A 12,755-nucleotide genomic window follows, 5' to 3' on the forward strand; every position below is an offset into this window, starting at 1 on the left:
TTGCTGGGGTGATTGTTGGCTCAGTGTCATTTAATGCCCTTTTATGAAGGGTATATAATAATTTCTTAATGCTGCTTTATTTCACGCTGCCTCATCTATACTTCTGAAATAGGAAAATAATATTTTGAATGGAGGAGAGGTTTGTTTTATCTTTTGTGAATTAAACCAAATGTAGCATTTAAAAGGCATAGTCTCTTTAATAAGTCTAAATATGTGCTGATACATCTCCTGGAGAATAGAGAGATTTTTTTTTTAAGGCATATATTATGTAGTTGGAGATCAGACATGTCGTCATTTCAAAATTAAGAATTTGGGCAGTGAGAGTAAAATCAGCCTTTAGTTTCACATCTGAAGTAATATTTTTTTGAGAGATTACACGAATACACATTCTAGAATGTTATCTAAAATGGTTCTGCCCCTCTGACTCTGAGTATATTCCCAAATAATATTTGAGGAGAGAAGAGTTCCTGTGGGAACTGCACTTGTAAAACTAGCTACAGCTGATATACTTGTCTTTCTGGTGCATTTCTCTAAAACATTTGAGAACGGTATAATGAATAAAAGCTGAGAACCAGAGCATGATGATGACTTACAATGCAGCATTTTAGCATAAGAGCTCAAGAATAGTTCCTATTCCTCAGGGAGTTTAGATACACCAGCTCACATATTTAACTCAATCCCCAGGTGGGTCGGTAGAGGGCCCGTCTATTTTTCCATCTGCCAGAGGTAATCTCAGCTTACCAGTCAAGGTCTGGAATGTGGCCAAAGAGCTAGTACACTTCTTGGTCTGCCCTGCCTGTCTTGCTTTCCCATATCTGGTTCCAAATGTCTACTGGCAGCCACCCTGAACTGTGCCTCAGTTTCCCCAGGTTTGATCCCTCCATTTCATCTGTAGTCTTGGTCACAGCCACCCTGAGCTAAGCCTCAGTTTTCCTAAACTTGGGCTTCAACTTCAGGTGGTGCCTTGGATGCAGCCAACTTTGACCTGTCCCTCAGTTCCCTCCAAAGGTGGTCCTCAGTTATGGCTGGAATCTAAGCCACAGCCACCCTGAGATGTGCCTCCATTTCCCCAAGAGTGGTGTCAGTTATGGGTGGAGTCTTTGGCCACTGCCACACTGAGCTGTACCTCAGTTTCCCCAGTTTTTGTCACTTGCAGAGATGCTCACCATACTGCATGCCCCCTCCTTGCAGGGGAAGCACTGTGTCCTTTGGCCCTGTCCCTAAGCTCCTTCTCTGAGTTGGATCAAAAGTGTTTTTGATCTGTAGTACTCTGCCTGCTGGGGAGACCCCCCTCTCCCCCGCGCCAACTTCTGCCTGCCCCCAGCACCCTTGTGTAGCCTGCAGAGTGCCTGTACTACTGCTTGCCGACTCCTTCATGTCCTGACTCTAGGACCTGGGGAATCCCAGGAAAGAGATTCCAAACTCTGGGAATGTCCCTGTATCTCTCCTGTTCTCCTTCCTGCCCCTCACAGCTGTGTTGAGATGGGAAGAGGCCGGCTAGTTACCCAGTCTCCTCCCTTCCCATATAAGAGGGGCCCCACAGCTGGAAGGAAGAGCCCCACTGCCCCATTCACAGAGGTGCTGACACACTGGGTTGCCCCCCCCCACCCTCCAGGCATTCACTCTGCAGTGGGGAGAGAGCCCAGGCAGCCACCCAACCGGTCCCCTCTGTGGTATGGGGAGCCACTCAGTGGCACACCCATTGCCCACTCTGTGGTATGGGGACCTTGGTCAGTGCCCACCACTGCAAGAGGCCACTCACCTTTCCTACTCTCGCTCAGCCTGCCCTCCCCCGCTGCACATGCTCTCATGTATGGATGAGGAAAACCCTCTGCCAAAGGAAAACAGCCGCCCTTCTCTGTGTCCTGCAGCTGCCTGTCACTGCTGCTACTGCCCTGTCCAACTGTGGTGTGATCCTGGGGTGACTTCAGCCAGTCCTCCACTGGGACCCTGCTGGTCACCCTGAGGCTCCTCTGGACCCCCAACGCCACATGGTGGGGCCCTGGCAGGCTCCTCTGCCGCCTCCTTGTTGCAGCTGCTACGGATGGGCGATTGAGAGCCTTGTGGTGTCCCCCTTACTGACTGGGAGGGGGAGGTCCCCTTCCTCCTGTGCCTCTGCACCCCCCACTGCCTGGGGTACCCTAGCTCTGCATCCTGTCTCATATGTTTAGGGATCCTCCCCCCTCCCAGGCCAATCTGAGGCCCCCCATGTGCTGGGTGGGGAGGATTCCCCACCCCCCCAGTCTCACCATGCTGCTGCATCTGGAATTGGTGCTGTTGCTTCCAGCTTGATCCTGGTAAAAGGGCTTTTCTGAGGCTGCATGGGGTATAAATCACCCCATTGTGGGGGGGGTCTTAAAAGGGCCAGCACCCCTGTTCTTGACAGCCAGGCAAAGACTGCCCACATGGAGGCTGTGCGGCACACATTGTAATACTTCCATTAGGAAATGCAGAATGGCTACGTACAACTTAATGCAGTATTGAAGAAGGCTCATCACCCATGAGTCTTGTAGTTGTTGTATCCTATTAGGTTGACTACAACTTGCTGTTTGATGTTAAAATCCGATGCACCATCTGAGGCACACTGCGCATACGCTAAGAAGATTGCTCTGGTAATCTCATGAGGGTTGGAAATCAGATTTTGCACAGTGCTGTTAGAACACTACAGTCCATTTCTTTTAGACATCTGATAAATTATTCCTCTGCTCTTAGTAACCACTGTAAAATTGTGAGTGGGATTTCATAAATGGCTTCCGTAGGCTTTGCACTGCATATGACACAAAAAGTAATTAGGAGTATGACTAGGGTATCTTCTCTACATCATAACTATAGGCAAAGATTTTCAAGTTGGGCACCTAAAATCACTAGTTCCTTTTGTAAATCTTGAGTGCAAGTCTCTTGGACCCAGTACCTGAGTCTGATCCCTTGGTTTTAACTCAAAAGACTCACTGACAGCATAGACAGAGCTGGCTGTACAGCACTGTAGGTTTCCTCCCAGAAGGGGCTAAGCATACAGCATTCCCTTTTGATGGTCACTGGGAATTGTGAATGTTCATTCCCTTTTATGATCAAGCCCCTTTAGGGCTTTTCTTCACTGCAGAGTAAACCTGGGCTCTTACTCATGTGTTGCCCCAACATCTCTCCCATCCACAGATACAGACCTCTAATCTGAGTTGGTGTTTTACACCCCGGCTCACTGGTCCATCCAGTGGTATAGGCTAAAGCCTGGGTTAAGCTTTCACTTGGGAGTTTGGGGATTGAGGTAACCTGTCCACTTTTCAGTGAGGACACAGGCTAAGCCAGTCAGGGACTGATTTTTCTCCAGTGCCTCCCACAATTTCCCCCATATGTCCAGAAGGACAGACAAATTCTCCCGCGATTCACTGAGCAGTTCAACTTACTGCAGTGCTCAGAACCATGGGACGTGTGCCCAGAAGTCCCAGTGATACATACAGGTGAGTGCAGCACCAGTCTTGACTCAGTAACTTTGCAATATGATCACTCACACCTGAGCTAGGCTGACCCGGGTGCCGACTGCCCAAGATAACTCTGCAGTGAAGACATACTCTTGATAGAACTAGTTGCTTTCCTCTCCATTTACCTTTTCATTTGGCTCCGTCATCCTCACTTCTCACAAATCTTAAGCCCCCATCTACTCTGTGAGCATGTGAATGTAGTGTTGCCAACTCTCAGTTATGTGCAAGTTTCATGATATTTGGTCCTACCCCTAAATCTGCAGCTCCTGGAATCAAGTGAATAAAAAAGTACTGTATGAGAATTTCAGCAAAGTTTCTAGCCAACATGGTTGAAGAAAAGCTTGAAAAAAAATGAACCCATGTACCCCCAAAATCTCAAAAAACAGAAAGAAAATGAAAGGATTCCAAAATGTATTACTACTTGAAGTCTTATGCTTTTTAAGCTGATCTCATAAAATTTTTGGGGCCTGACTCATGATTTGTGAACACTTGAGGTTAGCAACACAGAAGTAGGAATGGAAATAGAAGTGTGAAGTTTGCATAGTATGCAAGTTACCTACTAAACAAATTCAATATCTTGTTGTTTGTTCCATTTAGTTCTTGTAACTTAAATGTAAATCATAGAATCATAGAATATCAGGGTTGGAAGGGACCTCAGGAGGTCATCTAGTCTAACCCCCTGCTCAAAGCAGGACCAATCCCCAATTTTTGCCCCAAATGGCCCCCTCAAGGATTGAACTCACAACCCTGGGTTTAGCAGGCCAATGCTCAAACCACTGAGCTATCCCTCCCCCCCCAAATATCCCCACACAGATAGATACAGCATGGCCCAAAACCACAGAGCCCTGTTCATGAGCAAACTATTAGCCTATGCACAGTTGGATTGCTTCCCCTGTGAATCAGTTAGCACAGGTTAGCATGTCTCCTTGATTTTTAACTGGAAATGTTACTTATTTAAGGAATGTAGGATAGATCCTCAAGTGTTTGGAGGCTAAAACCATACTGAGGAAGGGAAGCAAGTTAATGTAGCACGTGCAGTTATAATGCTACCATTTATAATAAAGAATCAAAATACTTTGACTCTGAAAATACAGGAGCACAGAGCATTTGTCATATAATAAATAATTAATTTGCAATATTGTGGAAATTGCAGATCCCTCAATATTCGGCTTCTACCCAGGCAATTTTGCCAGCCGTCTGGCTGATGGCGGGAACCGCGGACATCCCAGGCAGCTGGCGGCCAGGGCTCCCATTGTCAACCCCATACAGTGACTGTAATATAGTTTCAGCAAAATGTCTGGTTATCAAAAAAATTTAGCAGACATAACATAACACTTGAGGGTTTATATTGTTCCAGCAAATTTGTCTTTTAAAAAAAAAAAAAAGTGTCTTCTCTGGCTTTTCCAAATTACCACAATTAATAAAGATCCATTATTACTTTACTTTTTCTATGTCTTATCCGTAACTCAGCAGCAATTATTTGACAGTCATCCACGATCCAAGTAGGGCCTTTATAAGAAGCATTTTTCCTAGTAAAAATCCAGGTCTTAACCTTGGGTAACCTTGCCTATCTTTAGTGCTCTGTCCCCACAAGTCTTATTTCTGTCACTGTATATTAAGCTGCATTGAAATGTTGTTTCACAACTGGCTATACAACTGGTGGCATTTTTCTAACTGTCTACTTTTTAAAAAAATTATTTTAGCTTACGTCACCTTAAAGTCGGCTTTTAGTACAATCTCCGTTGAAAGAGAGAAACTGAAGCAGCTGCTGGAACATGATGCAGCCTCATCTCCATCTGCACAAATAGCTGGGTTGAAGAATGCCTTATCATCCGTAAGTAATATGTCGAGTTCAGTGAAATTCAGAGGGATTGGTTATAACAGTTCATAAGATCTCTCATTCTTCAGTATCTTGGGTTATATATCTTATTAATACTAAAGCAAACAGACTATGTATATGGTGTTTCATATAATCTGCTTATTCCAAACCTTGGAGGTGCGGATGTGCCCCTCAAATTAACAGGACATTACTGTGCAGAGTTAATCTATCAATCATGTATTTTATTAAGTATTGGAAATACTCTGTTGAATCAGAGCTGCTGTTTGACAGTGATCCAAAGTTACTATTTTCTCTAATTTGGTGCTTCGTACTATACTAACAGTACAAATGGCTGTTGGAAACTGCATAACCCGATGGATCATAGCTGTGAAATTATTCATAATCCTAGCTGTGAAATTATGAAGCCGTGTGGCATTATAAACAGAACGGTCAGAGAGCAGATTCTAATTTTAAAATTTCTATTTTGTTTTTACCACCAAGGTGTGGGGAGGTTTGTATTACAGCAGTCAGGCATTGCACAACATGCTTTGGCCTAAAGTCGTTTCTTGGGCGGCTGAAACCTTTGGCTGCCCCTGCTAAACGAATCGAAATGCAACTAAAAACAGTAGTTCTGCTTTTGCTAATGCTTGTTCATAGTTTTGCATTGATTAACTTTTTTCACTGGATTCTGGTGAAGAAAAGACTGCTATAAAATACAATCCCTGGACTGGCACCAGCTTAGTCTCAAGCTGTCAATTTGAGATTGATTTTGAGATTCCCACTCCCAAGACTGTTGGTGATCAAACTCCCGAGATTCACATTGGTTGATTTTCAGAGAGGGGAGAGTTGTCATTGCCTCTCTCTTAGATTGTAACTTATCTTGCAATCTTCTGGTTGGAGGCGGTGGGGACTCTGCTGTGGGTGAACTGATATAACTTGGTGCACAGCTAGAGTTAGCATAGGTGGTAACTACCATTCGCTTTCCAGAATCTCTGTTTATGGAAAGAGTTTCTAGCTCATAGCATCTCTACTAGTCCAACTTCTAGCTGCCTCCTCTCTCCACAGAAATCAGAGGCAGCTGAAGCTTCTTGCATGCCAGCTGTGTTCATTTGACCACACCTTTCTGTTTGCTTCCCATGAGGCCTGCTTCTGAGAGCTAGATAGGTCACAGCTGTACAAGCTGTCATTTTCCAAAGTTATTTTCTTACTACTTTTAAATCAGTAAGGGGAAAAAAATGCTTAGTTAGGCTCTCTGCACAGAGTGGACAGTCAGTTGAGTGTATAACCTTTTCCCAAAAGGCTAAATATTGATCTTCAGATGCTTCCTCTTGGATTCCCCGTGAAAAACTCTCTGCCAGCTCCCATCCCCTGCTGTTGCATAATAGGACTAAAAAAAGGGAACGCCACACTGAAAAGAGTGCTCCGTCTGTGAAGCTCTACACTCCTCAGCTCAGAATCCACTGTGAGACCTGTTCTCAGCCTGTAAAGCCAGAGAAAGTGATAGTGCAGCAGTAACCTGATCATCCCATGCAGCAGGGAATGTTCAGGAAGAAGCCAGGAGCTTTCTTTGCTGGCATTTGGAATGGTGGATGTACATCAAGAGTGCAGCAGTTACGATCCAAGTACCAAAACTCTTCCTGGCTAAGAGCTGCTTCTTTTTAAATAGAGCTCCAGCCAAAATCCCCACAGTCCTTACCAAGATGTTTAAAGGGATTTCTGGGCAGCCTGAGTTAAGTGCTCAGAGTAGCAGGATGTGAAGGTGATCAGGAAGATTTAAAGAGAGAGAAATCATTCTACTACTTTCTTCCTGGCTCTGGAGAGAGGGAGGCTGAAAGACAAACTCATTCCTATCTTATCCTGTAAAAGGCACTCATCTCACAAACAAAAGGTACTCTCTCTTGCTGAGAAGGCAATAATCCTGTCCTTCACAAACAAACCAAGAGCAGCAAATAATCAAAGAAAAGTCCCTCTCCTTAGGCTGAACACTACAGGAAGGAGAACATTCTGCAGCAGACCATAAAAATCAGGAACAGGATACATAGGAAAGGTGTCAGTTTTTTCTTCCTGTCCATTGCTTATGTAACACTGTAGATTAGTAATAACTAGTGCTGTTCATCTAGCTAGTTGAAGGGGAAAGATAAATACCTACCTTCTGAATTCAAACTCATTGATTCTTGGTGGTGTGTATGTTGTCTTCCTTCCTCCATCATTTCCTCCCCCCCCCGCCCCAATATAATCATGAATAGATCAGAGAAGGCATTTCTTTGGGAGAGGGGGGAGATGAGTAAACAAGATCAAGAAAAAAAAATCTGGTTCAGATCCTGAAAGAAGACTCAGTGATGGCTTCTGTAGCTGGGGCCATGGTGCTCCCATCAGAAGGTGATTTTTCTTTCTAGTAAACACACTCAAAGAAGAACTGAAAATATGTTTAAGGACTCTGAGGCCTTCATCATCAAATATTGACACCTACTTGCTTCATGAGAGTGGGGTTGTACTGGTGCAATCATTTCAAAAATACAGACCTCTCATCATCCCAGAGGATTTTTTTGTCCTTTTATGGATAATGTCAGTGTCCACGTTTTTCATAAGACACTAAATATATATGCAGTGTGTTTCACCCCCAGGGCTGTGGTCTGCAAAACAGTGGTTAGGGGAGGCTACTGTGGCTGAGACCATGGAAATCAGAGAGACTCACTCAAAAAGCCAATAATTATTCCTGTAAGCTTGCAGATGAAAGGTGGTTTGTCTGGTGGTCATTTCCATAATAGGGTTGTCAGGAATCCATCTGCACCTCTTCCTGGCTGAGAGCTGGCTCTTTTCAGTATATCTCCAGGAAACACTGGAGAAAGTGTTGGCAGGGAATATAGAAACATGCAAATGACCTTTTGTCAAATTATTCTAAGAGCCAGAGGAAATATTTCAAACCCAGTTACAGTAAGCAGTCCTTTGGCTGTATTCCTAGCAGAGATTTCCCCCAGAAGATATATGGTATCCAATAATGAAAATTCTGGAACAAGAACACCGGAGGCTGACCCTGTCTTTCCCCCTCCTCCTCCTCCTGACTAAAAAAATCCTGCACAGTAACCGGAGAAGATGACTGAGGCTGAACACAGAATTGAGGATATTTCTCTTCTTTGTGATCCAGCTGGTCAGCTTCAACAATAAACACCTGGGTCTTAGAAATTTTGCGGCAAGGATATGTGATAGTCCTCCTCCCAGCTCCCTCTCCATACTTCACTCAGCCCTGACAAGCATCAGACCTTCCAAAAGATAGTTGGCCTATACTTCACTCAGGGCCATAGAACCCATCTGACCAGAAGAGTCTCCTGGCACTGCTCCACCTTCTTCATATGGGAAGAGACCCAGGAGAGTGATGGTTATACTAACCCCCCAGTACCTTATTAAATGGATAAAGAAATCCACATTCAAAATAGGAAACTGCAAGATCAGCAGTAACTGCAAAATCTCCAGAGACTATAACTGGCAGAAGCATTTCCGGTTCTCAGGGGCAGTCATTATGAGATTCTGTTTCTCATACAGATTAGACCTATACCTGGACAAACCCCAAAAGGCTTCATGAAGCTACTGAGGGGCAGACAGTAATGAATTTTTGCCAGAGCAGAGCTCCTGTACCTCTGTTTGCTGCATCAGTTATGAATATAAAAAAATTGTTTGAGCCCCAGCACCTCTTCCATTACAAATTAAGCACTAGTGGCAGTCATTATTAAGCTGAAGTTGTCAGGCCCCCTGCTCTATCAATTCCAGGATGAACCAAATCTCTTCAAGAATCCAGGGAACCAACAGCCAAAGCCTTAATTGTTCTCTAGGAGTACTGTATCCACCCAAACCTGAAGAAGGGACACTAAAAGAGACTATCCAGCCTCAGAATGGAAATAGACACCACAGGAGGCTTCATAATACTTACAAACCAAGAGAGGAAGGGATAATCAGACTCCAGAATAGATCATGCAGATTCCCCAAAAGACAAGTTCTCAGACATTCAGACATGTCCCAAAATTTTGGGATCTGTGATGACGCAAGCTTCTTTTATACACCATTGCAATCATCTCTGTGCGTCCAGTTCTCAGATGGATCACAGCCTGTTCAACCAGGTAAGTATCAGCCACCAGGGTTGAGAGGTCTCAGGCAACGGCACATATATGCAGAGGCCACCTAGCTATCCATGTCTACTTTCACCATACATTATGCAGCTGATGTACAGTCTTCCGCATATGAAAGCGAGAGTGTCCAAGAGGCAGTCCATACATACGCTCCTTAAAATGACTTTAGTTTTTGGGTTGCACTAATATTTAGACTATATGCTTTTATCTGAGCCTGCCCTATCTTATTACTTATAGTTTGTTATTCCCTAGACATTTCAGGGCTAGTGGAAATGCTAAGAACTAGAATTGAACGTTCTTAGCTGAAAACTTCCTTTCTGGGGAATGGTGTGTCCACTAGTCCGTCACGGCCACTTAGATTACATTGTAGACTTCACATTTTATCCAGCATCGATGCTGCCTTTGTAACCCCTCAAAACTAATTTTATATAGTTAGTTATTTAAATATGTTCTATATGCAGTTTAAGGGAAAGTTTATTTCCAAGTTATCAAGTTTATTAGTGAAGTTGTTTAAAGATTTTTGTGTTGTAAATTCAGCTTCAGAAGCACTTATTTGGGAACTAAACAGGGCCTTGGCCAAAAAGATGTGGCTTCCGGGTATTGAGTTTCAATGGCATCCAGTTTCTGCAGTGAAAGCACACACTCAAAAGTCAGGACTAATGAAGGCTCTATTGCCAGAAGGGTAAATATCGGGAAGGAAATGTTTCATAGTGCCTCTGCAAACCTTCTAATGTTTAATGTTTCCTTCCTAAAATTAACAACTCATCTTGTTTATGAAATGGTGAGGGAATATTTGTCAGGGTCTTAGGCACCTGGTATAAGGGGTTTGTTTGTTTGTTTTTTGTTTCATCCTGACTGAAACAAGTGAACTCACCTCCCTGTCTGTCTTACTTCAGTATTTAAAAACTACCCACTCATGTTTAAATGTAAAGGAAACATTCCCATTTGATACAGTGTCGTTATGCTATATATAAGTGGTTTCTTTTCATAATAGATCACCTTTGTATTATTTTTTTATTATTATTATTTGAAGAGATATCTGCTTCTGAAATGGAGTATAGAATGGGGCATTCCATTATCACTGGTATGGAGAAATTTGTGTTTTAACTGTTAGTGAAAACTAATTTCAAAAATTAAAAATATATATAAATTCAAAATGTTTGGTAATAAAATATTTGCACTAAACAAAGTCTCACAATATCTTTCTCAGTTTGAGGGAGACAGAGCTAGTCCCATTAACTTCATAATCCTGTTTGATCTTGCGCAAACTACATGAACAAGATCTAATGTTGTTGAATTTAGGTGTTAAAATATGAAAAGTGCCTTTCCTCACTTTCACTTCTGTTCCCCAGTGTTCCAGCCACTCTGCCAATGGAACTGTCCCTCTGCCATCACTAGAGTTCTTGGAGAAACACGCTTGGCCTCTGGTGCATAAGGGCTGTCCTGTGCTCGCTCCATCCTTGCCCAAGTAGCATAGTGTTTATAACCCACAGGTTCTGCTGCAGCAGAAAAGTGGATTTGGGGCAGTTTTAGAGTAGCAAAGCCAATCGTATGGCTGCTCTGGGGATTACTTTTAGGAAAAGTGCCAGTAGTCTGGTTTGCTGTCAGTGATGCAGTGGCAAGCGAAGGGAAGTGTTTTATGTCGAGCTGAAAGGGAAAGGCATGTTTCTAATCGCACAGATTTATAGTTCTGGGGGAAATAGTTTGAGTTAACAGGCATGATTAGAGAGGATAAGTTGTAGAAGGGATAGAGGAAAAGACCTCAAGGGGGAAAAAACCCATAAACTTTTAAAAACCAGCATATAACCTCTGGTGGCCTAAAATTTCCCATAGAATCATAGAATATCAGGGTTGGAAGGGACTTCAGGAGGTCATCTAGTCCAACCCTCTGCTCAAAGCAGGACCAATCCCTAATTTTTGCCCCAGATCCCTAAATGGCCCACTCAAGGATTGAACTCACAACCCTGGGTTTAGCAGGCCAATGCTCAAACCGCTGAGCTATCCCTTCCATCTCCCCATTGTGTTTATTTGAAGTCTCCCTTCCCTCTTCCCTGCCCCTCCCCCCCAAATACTCATGTTTGAGAGAGGAGCAATGTCTGAAGCATTTGTGATATACTAAATGCAGGACCAATAACAGGTCATGTATCTAGTGACTTTCTTTTTTCTGCTTCATTCAAAGTTTTCTTCTGCCCCTTTTGCACAATGAAGCCACTGTCTACATTAGCTAAGAAAACTTTATAGCCACAATATTTTTTGTTAAATGTTCCAGGCCATAGCACAAAACACGGATCTTAAAGACCGGTTACGCAGAATACATGCCGAGTCTATGCTCCTTGATTCAGCAACTAATGCAAAATCAAGTCCCAGTTTGGTGAAGGTGGGTATGGATTTCCTGTTTCAGTGGTGTCTGTTGCTACAAACCCTTACACTTCGACTGTTGCATAGCTGCGTACTGTCTTGTTCCTCTGTTCCCGATGCAGTGAGTTGTATTAGCAAAAGGAGCTCCTCTTCCCTCATGCGTGTGGCTCACATGATGTTGCATTGTGCAGTATTAATTTAGAACAGTTTTTCTAAACACTTCCATTGCTTTTTGCTGGCAGGTCCTTTGCTCTCCTTCTGTTACTTGCCCCTTGCCTTAGGCATGAGCAAAGTCACCCCATCATTCTATCTGGCATTATTTTCTCTCAACGCTGTCTGTTCTCCTTGATCATTCTCGTGTTCCCTAGTTGCTACTGTCACCCGTATAGCAGCTTTAACACAGAACCCAAGTAATTGCAGAAGGGGAAGGGTAACTTTACTGTAAAATACATTAAGTATTGTACTTTGGGTGTATTTTGTTCTATTGAATTTGGTTTGACTCCTTGTTAGTACAGAACATCAGCTGCCAGTGTGTTTCACTCAGGGCTAGTTATATTTTTAGATAAGTGCTAATAACTTGCAAAAATAGGTCATTCTTTTAATTAAAAAAAAAAGCAATGGAAAAATGAGATATATGAGCAGTTTTAGCAATTCAGTTTTCCTTGTATGTAGCTAGGATGTCCCCTACATGTCTCAAATGTCACTTATAAATAAAAAAGTTACCCCTTGAAGGAAAGAGAGAGAGAGAGTGTGCATGTGTGTTCATGTTCTGTTTCTGGTGGATTTCCTAAATGTTAAATCAAAGAAACTTCTGTAGCAATTGTATAGTAAACGTTTCATTAGAAGTTGAATGGGAGATTTTATTTTGTTTCATGTCCTCTGTAAAGTATTAGTTAATTTCCTTTATTTAAAAAAAATAAATTATTTCATCATTCAGTTAGTTCAACTGTCTTGGTATAATGTACCATTTGAGCTAGATTT

At 42.9% G+C, this 12,755-nt stretch overlaps 1 protein-coding gene across 1 annotated transcript in view; it reads left to right on the forward strand.

The window, feature by feature from the left end:
* OSBPL3 (oxysterol binding protein like 3) overlaps window positions 1–12,755 on the forward strand; it is a 139,922-nt gene that overhangs the window by 82,279 nt on the left and 44,888 nt on the right. Inside the window, exons 11-12 of the mRNA XM_074945767.1 lie at window positions 5,180–5,310; window positions 11,686–11,793. Coding sequence (XP_074801868.1) covers window positions 5,180–5,310; window positions 11,686–11,793 — 239 coding nt within the window. The remainder of the gene's footprint in view (window positions 1–5,179; window positions 5,311–11,685; window positions 11,794–12,755) is intronic.

The sequence above is a fragment of the Natator depressus genome, chromosome 2, assembly GCF_965152275.1.
Source record: "Natator depressus isolate rNatDep1 chromosome 2, rNatDep2.hap1, whole genome shotgun sequence".
In the NCBI taxonomy this organism is placed as follows: Eukaryota; Metazoa; Chordata; order Testudines; family Cheloniidae; genus Natator; species Natator depressus.